The sequence below is a fragment of the Lampetra fluviatilis genome, chromosome 41, assembly GCF_964198595.1.
Source record: "Lampetra fluviatilis chromosome 41, kcLamFluv1.1, whole genome shotgun sequence".
NCBI lineage: Eukaryota > Metazoa > Chordata > Hyperoartia > Petromyzontiformes > Petromyzontidae > Lampetra > Lampetra fluviatilis.
The window spans coordinates 5,549,513-5,566,021 of NC_136315.1; the positions used below are offsets into that span (position 1 = coordinate 5,549,513).

General features: G+C 53.4%; 1 protein-coding gene across 1 annotated transcript in view; it reads right to left on the reverse strand.

The window, feature by feature from the left end:
- Positions 1-3,739: 3,739 nt before the first annotated feature.
- LOC144946574 (uncharacterized) overlaps positions 3,740-16,509 on the reverse strand; it is a 42,624-nt gene continuing 29,854 nt past the window's right edge. The window contains exons 2-6 of the mRNA XM_078875588.1: positions 12,648-12,700; positions 9,955-11,014; positions 9,515-9,670; positions 6,527-6,539; positions 3,740-3,753 (exon numbers count right to left, since the gene is read on the reverse strand). Of these exons, the coding sequence (XP_078731714.1) occupies positions 3,740-3,753; positions 6,527-6,539; positions 9,515-9,670; positions 9,955-10,893 (1,122 nt within the window). The 5' untranslated portion in view covers positions 10,894-11,014; positions 12,648-12,700. The remainder of the gene's footprint in view (positions 3,754-6,526; positions 6,540-9,514; positions 9,671-9,954; positions 11,015-12,647; positions 12,701-16,509) is intronic.

Consider the following 16,509-nt stretch of genomic DNA (forward strand, 5'->3'; position numbering starts at 1 on the left):
TGTGAGGGCCGCCACACATTTGAAACCATGGTTGGGTTTGACAGCAGCACGGTGATGATGATGGTGGTGATGATGGGGTGTTTTCACCATTTGTGTATTGTCGGTGGGGAGGGGGGGGGTGGTGGGGGGCACGTCAGGGGCCCGCACTAAAGGCCACCCAGAGGCCGCCAGTGTCCCGCGGGCCCTCGCAACGAAGAGACATCGCGACAGGGCAAACCGCACCTCGAGATGCTGGGCCAGACCGGTGGCACGTGCGCTACACGGGGAGCGAAGAAGTCGCTGTCCCCATGAGAGACAGCGAGTCGTAGGAGATGGAGGAGGGCTACAGTTCATCACGTAGGAGGCTTTCGCAACAAATATCATCCACAATAGAGGGTTTTTTTTTTTGGGTTAAATATATAAATGCGTCGTTAAAGTCGCCACCACCCGACGCAGCCAATTAGTAAGGGGTTTGTCACGTGAACAGGACGTGCTATTATTTAATTTAATTTATTATTTTATCTTTAGACGTGACTTAACCGAAATAACCAAATAATAATTCCTGCAGTCACGAAAGTTCTAAAATTAAGATAGGACGTGCCAATTCGTTACAATGACAGCACACCGGTGTGTTGGAGAGTAAATTGAGAGATTGTTAAATGTTGTGGGTTTACTCTCCAACACACAACCGGTGTGCTGTACTAGCAACGGATTGGCCACGTTCTGTTTAGGTGACAACCCTCACTAGTTGGCTGCGTCGGGTGGTGGCGGGTTTCGACGACACATTTATACATTGACGCGCTGTAACCCCCCAAAACGCCTCTGCTGTGGAGGAGGACTACGTTGACAGGAGGCAGGGAGACGGGTGGCTGGGAGAAAGGAATCCCGGATCTCGGAGGCGGCAGAGGCGGGAGCGTGCGAAGGAGCGGACCTCCCACCGAGCGTGGGTCGACCGAGGACTTCCACTGGAATCCCTCCGTTGCTAGGGCGGAGAGTACGTGGGGCGTGAAGGGGAGCAGAGTGAGATGTGGAGAGGTAGGGGAGTACGTGGAGGGGTGTAGGGTGAGACGAGACGGGGAGAGGTAGGAGAGTTCGTGGATTGGGATGAGAGGGGAGAGGAAGGAGAGTGCGTGGAGGGGAATAGAGTGAGATGAGAGGGGAGAGGCAGGAGAGTGTGTGGAGGGGAGTAGAGTGAGATGAGAGGGGAGAGGCAGGAGAGTGTGTGGAGGGGAGTAGAGTGAGATGAGAGGGGAGAGGTAGGAGAGTGCGTGGAGGGGAGTAGAGTGAGATGAGAGGGGAGAGGTAGGAGAGTGCGTGGAGGAGAGTAGAGTGAGATGAGAGGGGAGAGGTAGGAGAGTGCGTGGAGGGGAGTAGAGTGAGATGAGAGGGGAGAGGTAGGAGAGTGCGTGGAGGGGAGTAGAGTGAGATGAGAGGGGAGAGGTATGAGAGTGTGTGGAGGGGAGTAGAGTGAGATGAGAGGGGAGAGGTAGGAGAGTGCGTGGAGGGGAGTAGAGTGAGATGAGAGGGGAGAGGTAGGAGAGTGCGTGGAGGGGAGTAGAGTGAGATGAGAGGGGAGAGGTAGGAGAGTGCGTGGAGGGGAGTAGAGTGAGATGAGAGGGGAGAGGTATGAGAGTGTGTGGAGGGGAGTAGAGTGAGATGAGAGGGGAGAGGTAGGAGAGTGTGTGGAGGGGAGTAGAGTGAGATGAGAGGGATAGGCAGGAGAGTGCGTGACCAGGCAATTTCAGGGCTGCACCTTGACCTTTTGAACCTGAATTCCATTCCCACCCCCCCCTCGGATTTCCAATCCAGAGGTCACCGACGGCAGTTGGATCAATGGTGCCAGATATTCAATTCCTTTCCCCACTGCCTCCCCCACTGCCTCCCCCTGCCGGCTACATCCGCCCGTCGGTGCGAATGGGTGGACCACGGCTAGTCCATGATGGGGCAGGTCGCGTGTGGTGGGGTAGATTGTGGTGGGTACGCACGCCCAAATCTCTTCCAGAAAACGTCTGGTCAACGTGGAGGAGTAGGCCAAAAACACACTCCAGAGTCCCGCCATAACCGCGTTGTGACGCCTGTGCAACGCATTCTAACGGTGACGCTCACCGCATCGTTACGGCGATTTGTGTTGCCGAAGCGTGCGTCTTTCAGAGCGAAACTCGACAGTGATTATTGTAGGCGTCTGTAAGCGTGTTATTTGGAACTGAGTGGGGGAGCGGCGGTGCAGCGGTTAGCACGCTGCGCTACGGATCCAGCGACCCAGGGTTGATTCCCACTCACGGCCATCACCAGTGACAATTGTTTGAACTGCTCCCGGGCCTCCCCTAGGTCGACTCGGTCTCAAATGAGTACCTCTTTCGATGTGTAAACATCGCCACTGGGGAGACAAGGGTGGCCGGGCGTGGTGCCGGCCACCCACCCCCTCGTGTGCCGTGCCGGCCTTCATAGGTGCTACTCGCTAACAGCACTTGCCCCTACAGTCTGGCAAGGCTAGACTGAGGGATCTTTGTCTTTGCCCTCCTCAATGCATCGTGAGATATTTCTTTCCGTCGTCTTCCTCCCGTGATACTTTTCGTTTTACTTTGCACTGCCAGCAGCACGGACTGGCCAGAAGAGAGAAAACAAATCCAAAGCCGAATGTCTTGGGTTTAGTAGAATCGGCACGCAAGAAGGCACTACGATTTACCGATTCTGCTTGCTGGATTTTGCAAAAGCTCAACCGTTAAAAACTAAAAGAAATCCAATTCGGATTTCTAAGTTTGTATCGAGGCAGAACGTTTAATTTTCAACCAGCTGAGAGCCCACTGAGGCTATACAAGCCTCGAATTGATCCGCTTCGTGAATGGAAAACTAGAGCCACGAGCCACAGAGGTGAGATTGTGGCCATGCGAGCCAAACGGTGGCCCATAGAGTCAACTTCTCGATACGTAGAACTCGTAGAGATGCATAGGGACTCATAGAGATATATAGAGATGCATAGAGATGCATACAGACTCATAGAGATACATATAACTCATAGAGATGCATAGAGACTCATAGAGATGCATAGAGACTCATAGAGATACATAGAGACTCATAGAGATACATAGAGAGTCATATAGATATATAGAGATATATAGATATGCATAGAGATGCATAGAGACTCATAGAGATACATAGAGACTCATAGAGATACATAGAGAGTCATATAGATATATAGAGATATATAGATATGCATAGAGATGCATAGAGACTCATAGAGATACATAGAGACTCATAGATATACATAGAGACTCATAGAGACACATAGAGACTCGTAGAGATGCATAGAGACTCATAGAGATACATAGAGACTCATAGAGATGCATAGAGGCTCATAGAAATACATCGAGATACACAGACTGTTATTCGTGCATAGGACATGTCAATACAGAGAGAGTACACGTTCGTTTGTAAACACGGTTATACTAATGACTTAATGAGAATTATTACTTTTTTCAAAGAGCGCCCACGACTCTGGGACACAATGGGCAAGAACTGCATTGTCACTCTCAACCGTAGTTGAAAAGCGTCAGCGCCCACAACGCACCAGCGCAACAACAAAGGGGGGGGAGAACTTTTATGAGAACTTTTACTGTCTAAGTCAACCAAATTGTCGGGGAAACGACGGCCAATTCAACGCGGGGGGGGGGGGGCGAGAGAGAATTATATTGGGACGTAAAAAAAACAATTTGAGAAACCAAAGTCATGAATCGGTATTGGATTGCTCTCGGGGTGCCCTTCACAGCTCGCTGGCTGCGAGAACAATCAAAACGCATCAATTAACGCCCCAGAACGGGCAGGCACATCAATGATTATTGGTGATTATGACACGATGCTTGTTTAAGGGGCGGGGGTGGGGGGGGTGATGTGGAGTGGGGGTGGAGTGGGGGGTGGAGTGGGGGGGTGGAGTGGCGGGTGCAGTGGGGGGTGATGTGGGGGGTGCAGTAGGGGGTGGAGTGGGGGGGTGGAGTGGGGGGTGGAGTGGGGGGGTGAAGTGGGGGGTGATATGGGGGGGTGGAGTGGGGGGTGGAGTGAGGGATGATGTGGGGGGTGGAGTGGGGGGGTGGAGTGGGGGGGTGGAGTGGGGGGGGTGCAGTGGGGGGGGTGGAGTTGGGGGGTGGAGTGGGGGGGTAGAGTGGGGGGGTAGAGTGGGGGGGGGTAGAGTGGGGGGGGGTAGAATGGGGGGCGTAGAGTGGGGGGGTAGAGTGGGGGGTGGAGTCGGGGGTGGAGTGGGGGGGGTATCTTGTTTATATTTTAACGTACGCGCCTCTCGCGAGCTTCTGGATCAAGACAGAACGCACGAAGGCCGTGTCCATGTAGATGTTGGCACGCGGGCGTGCGTCAGCCAGCGAGCCCCATACCACCGTCGCCTCCCTCGGTAGGACGTCACGGGGTAACTGTTCTACCCATGCCCGCGACCTCCTGAACCTGCGAGCCTTCCACAACTTCGACTTGACTCCGAATTACACCTTCATTCAATTTTCTTTTTTTTTTGTTAAAAACTTTACAGCGTGAATTAAACGACGCTATCCCTACCTATAAAATCAAGGCACGCCTAGAAAAATCGAAAGAGATGAACTGTTCTGTGCTCGGTGGCGATCTGAGGACCCATTGGAGGTGAGCGCCACAGCATAGACGCCACACACTGAGCGTGGCGTACGGTGGTTGTTGTTCTTGTTGTTTAGGTAAAAAAAATGAAATAAAATTTATTTTTATGAATTTTAATTTCATTTTTTTTTACCTACGTGACTTTACCGAAAAAACTAAAAGTATGGATCCTTGCAGTCAAGAAGGCTTCAAATCTAGAATTAGTTATTGTTGTTGTTGTTGACGTCTGCGGCTCACATTGGCACCACGCATCGAGGCACGTAGTGAGCGAGCGTCGGAGTGTTTGTCTTGCCCCGAGACGAATCGAGAGAGGTATGGCTCAGTTGGAGCGTCAGTGTCTGGTGTAATGTGGCCAGTGGATCCGATACGAGACAGATACTGACGGCGCGGCATGGCGCACCGGGGGAGAGAATCTTTATGCCTACTGGAGGAATCCGATGTGCTATAAAGCTCTTTTCAACAGACTGTCCAGTCGGGGCTACGGGGTCAGAACGTTACAGCAACAAACAATACAAAAACGCGATAGGAGTGCAAAGTATTCGGCGGGTAAACAAGTCACGTAAATAATATCACGTACACAAATAAAACTAAACAATTTCTTTTTATCTTTCCAGGTAAAAGCCCACTGAGACATTAGCTTCTTTTATCAGAAGCGACCTGGCCACAAGTGATAGCTCAACGAAGTGGCTTATCACGTGGACATTTATAGCAGCAAAATAATCGAAATAATATCGACGCACGTTACTAAATGGAGTTCCAAAAACAAGACAAAGATCCCTCGTATAGCCTTAACATACTTGTTGGGGCAAGTGCTGTTATATCGAGCACCAGGCACGGCCGCCTTTGTCTCCAGAGTGGCGCTGTTGACGCGCCGCACCAGGTACTGTACTTATTTAAGGCTGAGTCCACCTAGGGGAGGGCCCAGAATCGGTGTTGTTGGCCGTGAGCGGGATTCGAACTCGGATCGCGCGTCGTTCGTAGCGCAGCGGTGCTAACCACTGCGCCACCACTCCCAAGAGGGCATCACTGCATGCGCATGCATCATCGCCGTGAGTGGTGAATTATTGTGATGAATCACTCTTGTGATTACGCTGCTGAGAATAACCAGGGCTTTTAATGTCCCTGGGAAGACTCACAAAATTCCCATGAACGGCAACCGCCTTAAGGAGAGGACGATCCAGGGAAAAGCGGGACAAGGTGGCAACCCCCATCGGTGTCACGGCAAAGGGGGCCCATGAGCTGGAGGGGCCCAGGGGCTAGGAAGAGGAGGAAGAAGGGGGGGGGGGATTGGACAGTGAGGCCCCCCCTCCCCCCCAGCCTCCCCCTCACCCCCATTTAATTTCCTGAACCAGGGCAGGGGTCAACAATGTAACCAACAAGAAGAGCCATTTTTTGTCGAATTCGGTCAAAAAAAGCGCTCAATATTTCAAGAGCCACAATGCACTGCGTGGTGGTGATTACGAGACGACGGCCCTTGATAAAGAAGGCCACGAAACAGTCCTCAATGAGCCGCTTGCCTGTCCGGAGCCGCAGGTTGCCGACCTCTGCCCATGGTGACCTGGACTTCCATGGTGAATTGGCCTTCCATGGTGAACTGGGTTTCCATGGTGAACTGGCCTTCCATGGTGAACTGGCCTTCCATGGTGAACTGGTCTTCTATGGTGAAGTGGCCTTCCATTGTGAATTGGCCTTCCATGGTGAAGTTGCCTTCCATGGTGAACTGGCCTTCCATGGTGAACTGGCCTTCCATGGTGAATTGGCCTTCCATGGTGAACTGGCCTTCCATAGTGAACTGGCCTTCCATGATGAACTGGCCTTCCATGGTCAGGGGTCGGCAACCAAAATAAATAAAGTAAGAACAGCCATTGTTTACGCACTTCAAGAACCCAGCGCATTGGAGTCCTTTTAAAAGAGCCACCGCACATGCGGCTCTGGGTACGCGGGGCCCACGTGAGAGTGCGTTGGCTCACAGCGAGTAGTGACTTGCGGTCAGCAGAGGGCGACACTCGTCCATACAAATGAAGGGAGGCAGAGAGAGAGAGAGACGGGTTTAACCACGGACGAGGGCTTCCAACTCTGGCTATCGCCTGATGATGCCGGTTGTTGCAATTACCGGCGGAACGTCACGGTACTCGAATTTTAAACGTTGCTGTGGCTTTTACTCTCCAACAAACAACCGGTGTGCTGAACTAGCAACGAATTGGCACGTTTTGTTCACGTGACGCACAAGCTTTACCGATTGGGCTGTGTCGGGCGGTGGCGGGTTTACCGACACGTTTATATTTGCGCGATCTAACCCAAAAAAAACCCCCATCTATTTTTGAAAAAAGACACCGCATGCACACACTTTGTTGGGGCAAGTGCTGGCTTAGCGAGCACCTATGAAGGCAGGTCGGCACGGTGAGTTTGTCTGCCCAGTGTGTTTGTTCCCTCGCTTGTCCGTATAGACAATTTGGTACTCTGCTTATTTCATGCCGGTTCCCCCGAGGAAAGATCCAGGACAGGTTCTCATTCTTCTCGCCACTGGTAAGTAACCTCGTCCCATGTGTGTGTTTTTTTTTTTTGAGCTGTAATACAAAAAAGTATGCTGGGGGAAGCTCCCAGCATTGTGGAGTGAAACGTCAGCCATCGTGCTGTGACAAGCGCGTTGTACGACACGGAGCCGCTTGAACGCTGCACGGCGCAACCGCCACAGATGTTTCGCCGCGGCCAGGAATCGAACCTAGGCCAGCGAGTTCGTAATGCGGCACGCGCAAACCACTTGCGCTCCCATTTCCAACATACAAAGACAAGAATCCCCCGTGTAGCCTTAACAGACTGCCGGCACGGCACACGAGGGGGTGGGTGGCCAACACCACGCCTGGCCGCCTTTGTCTCCCCAGCGCTGATGCTTACGCGTCCGTAGCAAGTACTCATTGAAGGCTGAGACGACGTAGAGGAGGCTCATGACCGTTCCCCCGGCAATGAGCGTGGCACATTTCTTTTGCATGGTCCAGTTGAGGCATATCTGCTCCTCGTCGTGATCAATTATCATCATCAATCAGCCTTGGTCAGTCCAATGCTAGATTATGGCCTCCCCAAGTCTCCGCTACCTCACAATCCTGCCATGGAAGAGGTTTTGTGTTTTTTTCATCACGGAGCTGATTTCATCGCTCCATCTCCTCTCTGCATGTGACACCGGTGCCGCAGCCAACTCTGCATGGGGAGTTTTCTACTGCTGAGGCATTTGATGGTGACAAATGGGGTGATGGTTGTTTGTGAGATCACAGTACAACACAGTACTCAAAACATCTGCCTGTCCGCAGTGCCGGATGAAGCTAGTGTGGGACCTGTAGCATATGATGTTATAACGGGGCCCTAAATAAAAAAAAAACACGTAAATATTAAAACACAATTTTTTTTGCTATACAGCCAGATAATACGACAAATCGCTAACCTTAAACACCTAGTCGTTCATAAAAGTCGAAGGCGGTATAGTACTATAGTAATAGAGCAAGTGCAGAATCACTGAACCGGAATTGATAGTTTGAAAGATCTTCTTCTTCTTGGTTCTTTCGGTAAAGTCACGTAGAAGGAAAATAATAAAATAATAAAAATAAAACATAATAAAATAATTCTCACGACGTTTCGGCCACAACGCAAGCAGCCGTCCTCAGGTGAAGAACAGGTCTGTCGGAAAGACAGCGTCATTCAGACGCGGCCGAAACGTCGTAAGAATTATTTTATTATGTGTTATTTTTATTATTTTATTATTTCCCTTCTACGTGACTTTACCGAAAGAACCAAGAAGATGAATCCCTGCAGTCACGAAAGCTTTAAATCGAAGTTTGAAAGAATTTAGCGCGGGGCCCTTGAAAGTGCGGGGCCCGTAGCATTTGTAGCTATTTTTGTTTCTAGGATAATCCAGCACTGCCTGTCCGTCACTCTATATCTAAATATACACGCTTCGTGGAATTTCCCTTTTTATTACACTCAAAAGAACACAACTTAAACACACACACACACACTGTATTGGCGAGGCGCCGTAACAAAATTTCAGGGCGCTTCTGAAAACAAAAATCCCGGACGAATGTTTACCGATTTATATCGACTGTATGCGTCTGAGAGTACAATGGGTTTTGAATCAATAATTGAAGCATGACTGCACACACCACAAGATCGTATCCTTCGCATGAACGTTCCTGTCGTGGCCACACAATGACGACCAACGTCAATTATTTGTCTGGGAAGGTCTCACTCAGACTCGACAAGTGTTCAGGAGAGTCCAGGGTTGGCTTGGTTGGTGAATACTCAGGATGAGTGTTTGGCTCCACGCGAGAGAAAAGCGGAGAATCCGGCGGGGAAAAACCCCAACGCGTTTGTTTTGTTTCGCCATACTTCCCCACGCTGGTCAATGCGGGTCGGATGAAGCGTGGCCGACGACCGGTTTGAATACCGCTCACTCCCGCAACCGGCCAGGATTTGAACCTAGATGGCCGCGTTCATCGCGCACCATGCTTACCACTGTTACACCGCTCTGCCCCCGTCACACGAAGCGCCACCCAGATAGTGGTGGGGGGGTGGAAGGGAAGGAGGTGGTTGGGGGCGGGGGTGAGGTGCCATTTGCTCCGGGGACCTCACAAGAAATATAAAAGTTCGGCCCCCACATGGCATTTTGTCCCGAGCCTCCTGCCCTGGGCCTGCAGGTCACGCACGCGCGCGACCGGAGGCACCTTCCCCGAGCGCGGCAAAACGACCTCGGTCGGTGAAACCGATGCGCGGCACCACAACGCACGCGGCAACACGGACGCGGAACTTAAATAAACTCAAAGCAACAACACACACTGACGTTATGGAGCAATGGCCCTTTCTCACCGCGCACACAGAGAGAGAGAAAGATTGGTAGGACACGGAACTTCTCGCTGACCTTCTTGACCTTGACCGCGTCGTAGGGGCCGCTGGGGGAGCGCGTGATGTGGTCCCCGATGACCTCAACGTTGACGGAGTTGACTCGCGGCGTCCGAGTCACCACGGTGGCCTGCGTCGCTTCCGCCGCACGGCCGTATCCTCCTCCGCCGGGTTCCTGGCACCAGCCGAGAGAGAGAGGGGGGGGGGAGGGGCGACTCGCGATGGCACGGCGCTCGCTCGTCCATCACGCAAACTCCGGTTGTCGTCCTAGCAGCGGCGGCTTTCGGCTGGCCATCAAACAAAGACTGACACTGCATCGCACGCGTTCAGATGCACTTCCCCTTCCTTCCGATATTAGGACGCTACTGGAGCTACACACTTTTATATCATCTAGATTGAAAACTCGTTTCTTTATAAGTTCAACACACGCACACCGGCCCATCGCGCACACCGGCCCACCTGCTCATCCAGCGGCAGCAGCTGAAGCGGCGTTAGCCGCGGCGTCGCGAAGGCGCGCGGCGAGTAGCCGGGCCGGCTGACCTCCACCTTCCAACGCGGGCCCGGCGGCGGCGTCCACGCCGGCGCGGGGCTCCTGGCGCCGCACGGCGGCACGGGGGCCCTCGCGTCCGGCGTGGACGCGGGGGGGCCCTGGGAGGCCGCGGTGCTCAGCGTCGAAGGCCCGGCGGCGACGTCATGCCTCTCGCCCTCCGACGCCGCCTCGGAGGCGAGGGAAGCCCGGGAACGTCGAGCGCCGGTCAGGGGTGCGGCGGAGGTCCCTCGACTCGCGGCCGTCTCCGGCGAGGCCCACGGGGTCTGCCGCGCGTTGGCGTCTCCGGGGGCCGGTTGGCCCCGCGGGCTCCGGCACGGGAAGGCGTCGTGCGAGTTGCCGGGCCCGTAGAAGCAACGGGAGCCGACCGAGCGACGGGGCGACGGCCCGCTCCGCTCCGCGGCGTCAGCGGCCCCGGGTGACGCGGGAGGCCGCGGCGCCTTCACGAACGAGCCCACGACGGCGTAGGCCACCAGCCCGCCGTGGGCTTCCGACGGCTCCCCGGGGAGGCGTTCGGCGACCCTCGTCGTTCCGACGTAAGGCGCCGAGCCGACGGACGAGCGAGCGAAGGGCGGTAGAGCTCCCCGATCGGCGCCAGAGTCCCGCGCGTCCGCCGCGCCAAAGTCACACCGCCGGACGCCCGGCCCGACGATGGGCGGGCCGTAGCGAAGTCCGGCGTCCCCGGCCGACCGCAGAGATGCGCCGACCTCCGCCATCCTCCCACCCGCGGCTCCGGAGTCGTCGGGGAGGGCGCTCGGGCTACGGGCGGCTCCGCCGCGGGGACTCGGGAGCGGCGACGCGAGCTGCACGAAGAGGTACGACGAGGAGCGGGCGCGACGAGGTTCCGCCATGGCTCGGCGTCGGGGTTGGGGCGCGTGGAGACGAGACTGGAGGGACGCTCGCCGTCAGCGCAGAAGTGCGCGGCGCACCGCGGCGCAGCGGGCGGCCCATCCCTCGTGCCGTGGGTGACGCCTGCGGGCGAGCGAGTCGCGGGAGCGTCAGTCGCTCACGCCGCTGAGAAAGATTGCGTCGTGGAAATTCACCACTCGCCGGCGCTCCCGCAGAAGGAGAGATACAGAGAGGACGGCTCAGAGGCGCCAAGAGACGACTGGGAAAGGCAGCAGCAGCATCTAGGCAGTGAACCGCCACTAAATTCCCCTCCACCCAAGCTCTGCGGTCCTCGATATATATTAAAGTTGTATCGACCATTTAGGGAGTGTTTACACGTGGGAGGATACTAAGAAACCTCGTGTGTGCTGGAAGGACATGTAACATCCTTACACGTGACCACTACTACTCTAACTCTTCTATCCAGACCTCTTATCTCTCCCTCCTGCTTTTCTCTCTCTCTCTCATCATTGCATTTGTTTACCCAGAAATTCCTGAGTCTCAAGACTCTTTTTCAGGAGGGTCCTGCCAGGTTTCTCGCGACGACGTGGCTATGTACGATTCCAATTGGGTATATTATCAGGGTTAGAATGTTTGGTCACCATACCATCATCTCACCCATCTGTTGTCTCTTGCCTACAGCTCTCTTTCTCCCTCTCACCTCTCCCTCTCTAGCTAATCTCGCGGTCACCCTCCCGATCGTATCTCTCCACATCTCGGTGAGCGCTTTCGCTCTCTCTCTCCGAGCGGCCTCGTGGGCCCGGTTGTGGCCTGCGGGTGGCCACGGGAAGGGCCCTGCTCTAAAACATTTTGCTCCGGTGGCCTGTGCCCACCATGCTTCGCCGTTAATGCCGCCTCAACCGCGTCCGTGGACCACTGCCAATACAGCCCGCGACCGCGTTTAACCCCTTTCCCGTTCCGAAACCTCTAAAAGGTTCAGGTTGCGGGTGTCCCGTTCACCGCTGAATCTCGGAACGCGCAAACGGCTCAGCTTTAATATTGTTTAGAGAGGCATAGTGGCGCCGTTGTTTTCAAAAGACGCCGCACTCACCACCGCACTCTACGATAGCCGGTGCCAAACTTTGCCGCATGCCCTCCCACATGGCCTTGTGGGAGCCTCGGTAGCAATGAAGTTATTTTATTTTAGTTATTTTTCGTGTTTGTTTTAATAATGTACACGTACGTACATTTACGTCATCGGGACGGGAAAGGATTACATTATACATTGTTATTTGATTCACGTAAAAAAAAATATGATCGGATTAAATGATTTGTAACGAACCACAAGCAGTTCTTCGTGATTGTTTCTTCATCACTATTATTCATAGCAATTTAGGGAGAGTAAGTCCTTGTGTAACGCGGTAGAGGCGATCCTGAAAAGTGCTGCGGTAACCGAAAAATGCGTGAAGTGAAAATAATTTCCCTATAAATAATGTCACGATAGAGTTTGTCGAGATGCGATGAGATGGCGGGACAATAAACCGAGGTTACGCCGCCACGTTACTGTATCATTCCACGTACCGCATCACTTCGCTCAGCCGGGCAGCTCAAGAAAGTAGTTCGTCATCGACCACTCAGAAACCCCGTTATAACGGGAGAACCACGTGACAGCCAAAACACGTTGTAGTGTGAGCACCGCCACGCGCTAAGCGAGGAAATGTTTTTACGTTTTCAAACCGTCAATTATTCTCTCGTGCATACGACAAACACAACGCACCTTGTGTGAACGAGGCACGATATGCTGGACAGGTGAATCTTGCAGTGACGATCCTGAAACGACAACACGAGGTGGAGCGATACATTTAATCATTGCTGAAAAGTATCAATTCAATCGTCATATTTTGCCCGTGACGCGACAACTGGATTTGATTGGCTCGTCCGTTGTTGGGTGCTGGTTGAGGGTTTCAGTGAAAGGTTTTGTTTACCTCGTAACTGCACGATGATCTCACCAAAAGGAACGCAAATATTAATTCGTAATGTCGGTCGTAGGAGCCTACGTATTAAATTCACCCGTTCCCATTCTGAGGTGTCTGCAAGTGGCAGGGTGGGTGTCCCGTTCAGCGTGAGCAGCTCGGCGTTGATTTATTTAAAGAGGAGTAGCAGCACCTTGGCTTTTAAAGACGCTGTACTCATGGAAGAGAACCGTAGCGACACGACCGCCACTCTACAATAGCTGGCGCCAAACTGTGCCACACGCCCTTCCACGTGGCCTTGTGGGAGCCTCGGTCCTGATTACGTTTTTAATTTTTTTCTTCTGGTACGTCATCGGAACGGGAAAGAGTTGAGCACGTTCATGTTGATGCTTGGAGGAGGAAATTGAACAGAAGAAGTAATGGCATTTATTTTGGTAATTACGCTTGAGAAGTCACGGTGGTGAGCTGTTAACTACCTCGACTGGTATTGCAGGGGTCATGGGTTCGATCCCAACCCTGACGACGCCTGTATTTTTTAAGTTTGCATGTTGTCCCCGTGGCCGCGTGGATCTTTCTCTGAATCCTCTGGTTTTTCCCTCCACATTTAGAATCAACATCACTCGTTCATAGTTTTTGGCCGCTATAAATTTCCCAAACGACGAAAAGCCACTTGGTTGAGCTATCATTTGCGGCCAGGTTGTTTCTGATAAAGAGCTACGTAGCTAAGTGGGCCCTACCTGGTGAAATAAAAAGTTTAGTTTCTAGGTTTTTTAAAAATAGTTTAAGTCCACCATGTAGAAAAATGCAGTTTGTTTCCCATACAACTACAGCGGAACGATTTGTGTTTTCACGTCAACTTGTTTGTGTAAAATGCAGGCCTCCTGCATGCTGGTTGGCAAAGGCAGAACACCCAACAGGAAGCCATTACGGTGGCAATCGTCGCAATTAAGAGCAATTTAGCAACAACCAAAAAAAAATACTCCCGCAACCCGTAACTCCTTTCGATCGTCACCTTCCACCGGAGCCCACCAACGCAGGAACGTGGCGAGCCCATCAATGAAGCGGGGAACTCATCCCGCGGTTCTCACGAAGCGAGAGCCGCGGTACCGAGGGTGCGCGCACGCTCGTTGGTGTGGGGGGGGGCGGTGTTGGTGGGGGGAGGGGAGCGGTGGGTGAACGCGAAGAGAGAGAGACAGGAAATCCATCCCCACCCAAGCTATGCACGCACAATCCCCCGAAGCCACAAACACAGGGCCCTCGCGCTCGCTCGGCTCGCTCGCTTCACTGACTTTGACTTTTTTTCTCTCTCCCCTTTTTTATCGTCCTCCCCCAGCCCCCACCCCCCCCCCCCAAAAAAAAAGTTAATAAATATTTAAAAAATGCCAATGGGTGGGCTTTGAAAATATAAGTTTTGTTGTTGGGACGTGGTTACCATCAACGTCAACGGGACGAAGCATCCGTCGGAATCTCTCGTCAGCGCTGCGCGACCACCACCCCCCCCCACCGCCGCCCTCCCCCGCGTTGGAGAGCGGCGCACGACGAGAAGCGGATGTCACGGAGCTAGATCCGAGATGCCTCCAGCGGGTTGCCTGTGGTGGTCTGATGCATGGTCAATGCATCATGAGCTGGACATGTGGATGTTCACCCTATGAATCTAACCATCAGTGCACCCCGACTAACCACTGTGCTGCACAAAGATCCCCCATATTGCCTCCAACAGACTCGAGGGGCAACTGCTGTTCGCGAGTGCCTATGAAGACCAGCATGGGACTGGATAGGGGTTGTGTCGCCAGAACCACGCCCGGCCGCCTTTGTCTCCCCAGTGGCAGTGTTTATGCACCGCACCAGGTACTAATTTGAGGCTGAGTCGACCTAGGGGAGGCCCAGGACGGCTTCAGACAATCGTCACCGGTGTAGGTACTCATTTGAGTCTGAGTCGACCTAGGGGAGGCCCAGAACCGCTTCAGACAATCGTCACCGGTGTAGGTACTCATTTGAGGCTGAGTCGACCTAGGGGAGGCCCAGGACCAGTTCAGACAATCGTCACCGGTGTTGGCGACCGTGAGCGGGAGAAACGAACTCGGGTCGTCCTGGGATTCGTAGCTCAGGGCGCTAACCACTGCGCCACCGCTCCCTCCACAACCCCCCACACGCGCACACTTAATGGTGGGGTTCAGGAGGTTACGGGCTTCAACTGCTCGCTCTGTTTTAGCCGAGACGACCGAGGAGGCATAGGAACGAAAATCCGACCCATCACCAATTTCCTTGACGTTTTTTTTTGTGTGCTGTGTGTGTTTTGTTTTTAATGAGTGGACAGGAAACGAGCGGCAGAATTCCCCTAACCGGCACCACCACCAACCCACCACTACCACCTTTACCACCACCACCACCACCACCACAACCACCAACCCACGACCTCCACCACCAACCCACCACCACCTCCACCACCACCAACCCACCACCTCCACCAACTCACCACCACCTCTACCACCACCAACCCACCACCACCTCCACCACCACCACCACCACCAACCCACCACCTTCACCACCACCACAACCACCAACCCTCCACCTCCACCACCACCAATCCACCACCACCTCCAACACCACCACCACCAACCCACCACCTCCACCACCATCCCTGATCGAGCGACACGTTGACTCGACTTACAACCACTTGCCTCGTTGTTCACGAACTTGCCATCCGCGATTTTGGCCATCCGCGAATGGCATCTGGAACTCTACACGACCACTGCATCGAGAGAGAGAGAGAGTAGAGAAATAAAGTGATGAGAGATAAAGTGGCGAGAGATAAAGTGACGAGAGATAAAGTGACGAGAGATAAAGTGACGAGAGATAAAGTGACAAGAGATAAAGTGACGAGAGATAAATTGATGAGAGATAGAACTTCTCGAAGCTTCTGGCCACGTTGCGTGTACAACATGGGTCGGCCAACATCATTATCCGCGAAATTTGCCATTCACGAGCATCTCCGGAATGTATCCCTCGCCGCGAATATCGAGGGTTAACTTCAGTGACGTCCGTGTCGCCGTAGACGACGACGTTCGTCGTGTTTAAGGTGGCTTTGCCCATTCCGGCAATAACACAGGAAATGTTAAGATGTTCAAGTAGACACGGCTATTTGCAAGGCATCAAGATTGCATTAACCACACGTGCGTGTGGCAAAACATGCAAACAAACGTGCTTTGTGTGAAAAAATGAACAAAGGTTTCCCCCTTACTGGCAATACAAGTGCTAGGATGTTCAAAGTGCCAAATAGACACCTTTTGCAGGGCAACGAGTCTGCAATAGCCACACACGAGGACGTGTGGTGAACACGCGAAACGCACGCGCTTCGACAATAATGCACGTATTGTCTTTGAGAGGGATTGGCCTCGACGAGAAACAACCTCCCTTACGGCCTTGTCTCACCACCGGTGCCGGACCCAGAGAACACCGCCAATAGGCGACGCAGCGCAGAGGGCAGTGCAAATATATATATAAAAAAAAACACAAATCATCCATGGCTCGGGTTTAGCCGTGCCACGAAGAAGACACCGCGAGAAGGCGAGCGTCTCCCGCCCGGAGGAAGAGCAAAACGACGCGAACTCTCTCATCTCTCCTCTCTCTCTCTGTGCCGATGCCCTCTCTTGCACGTGGCCACAG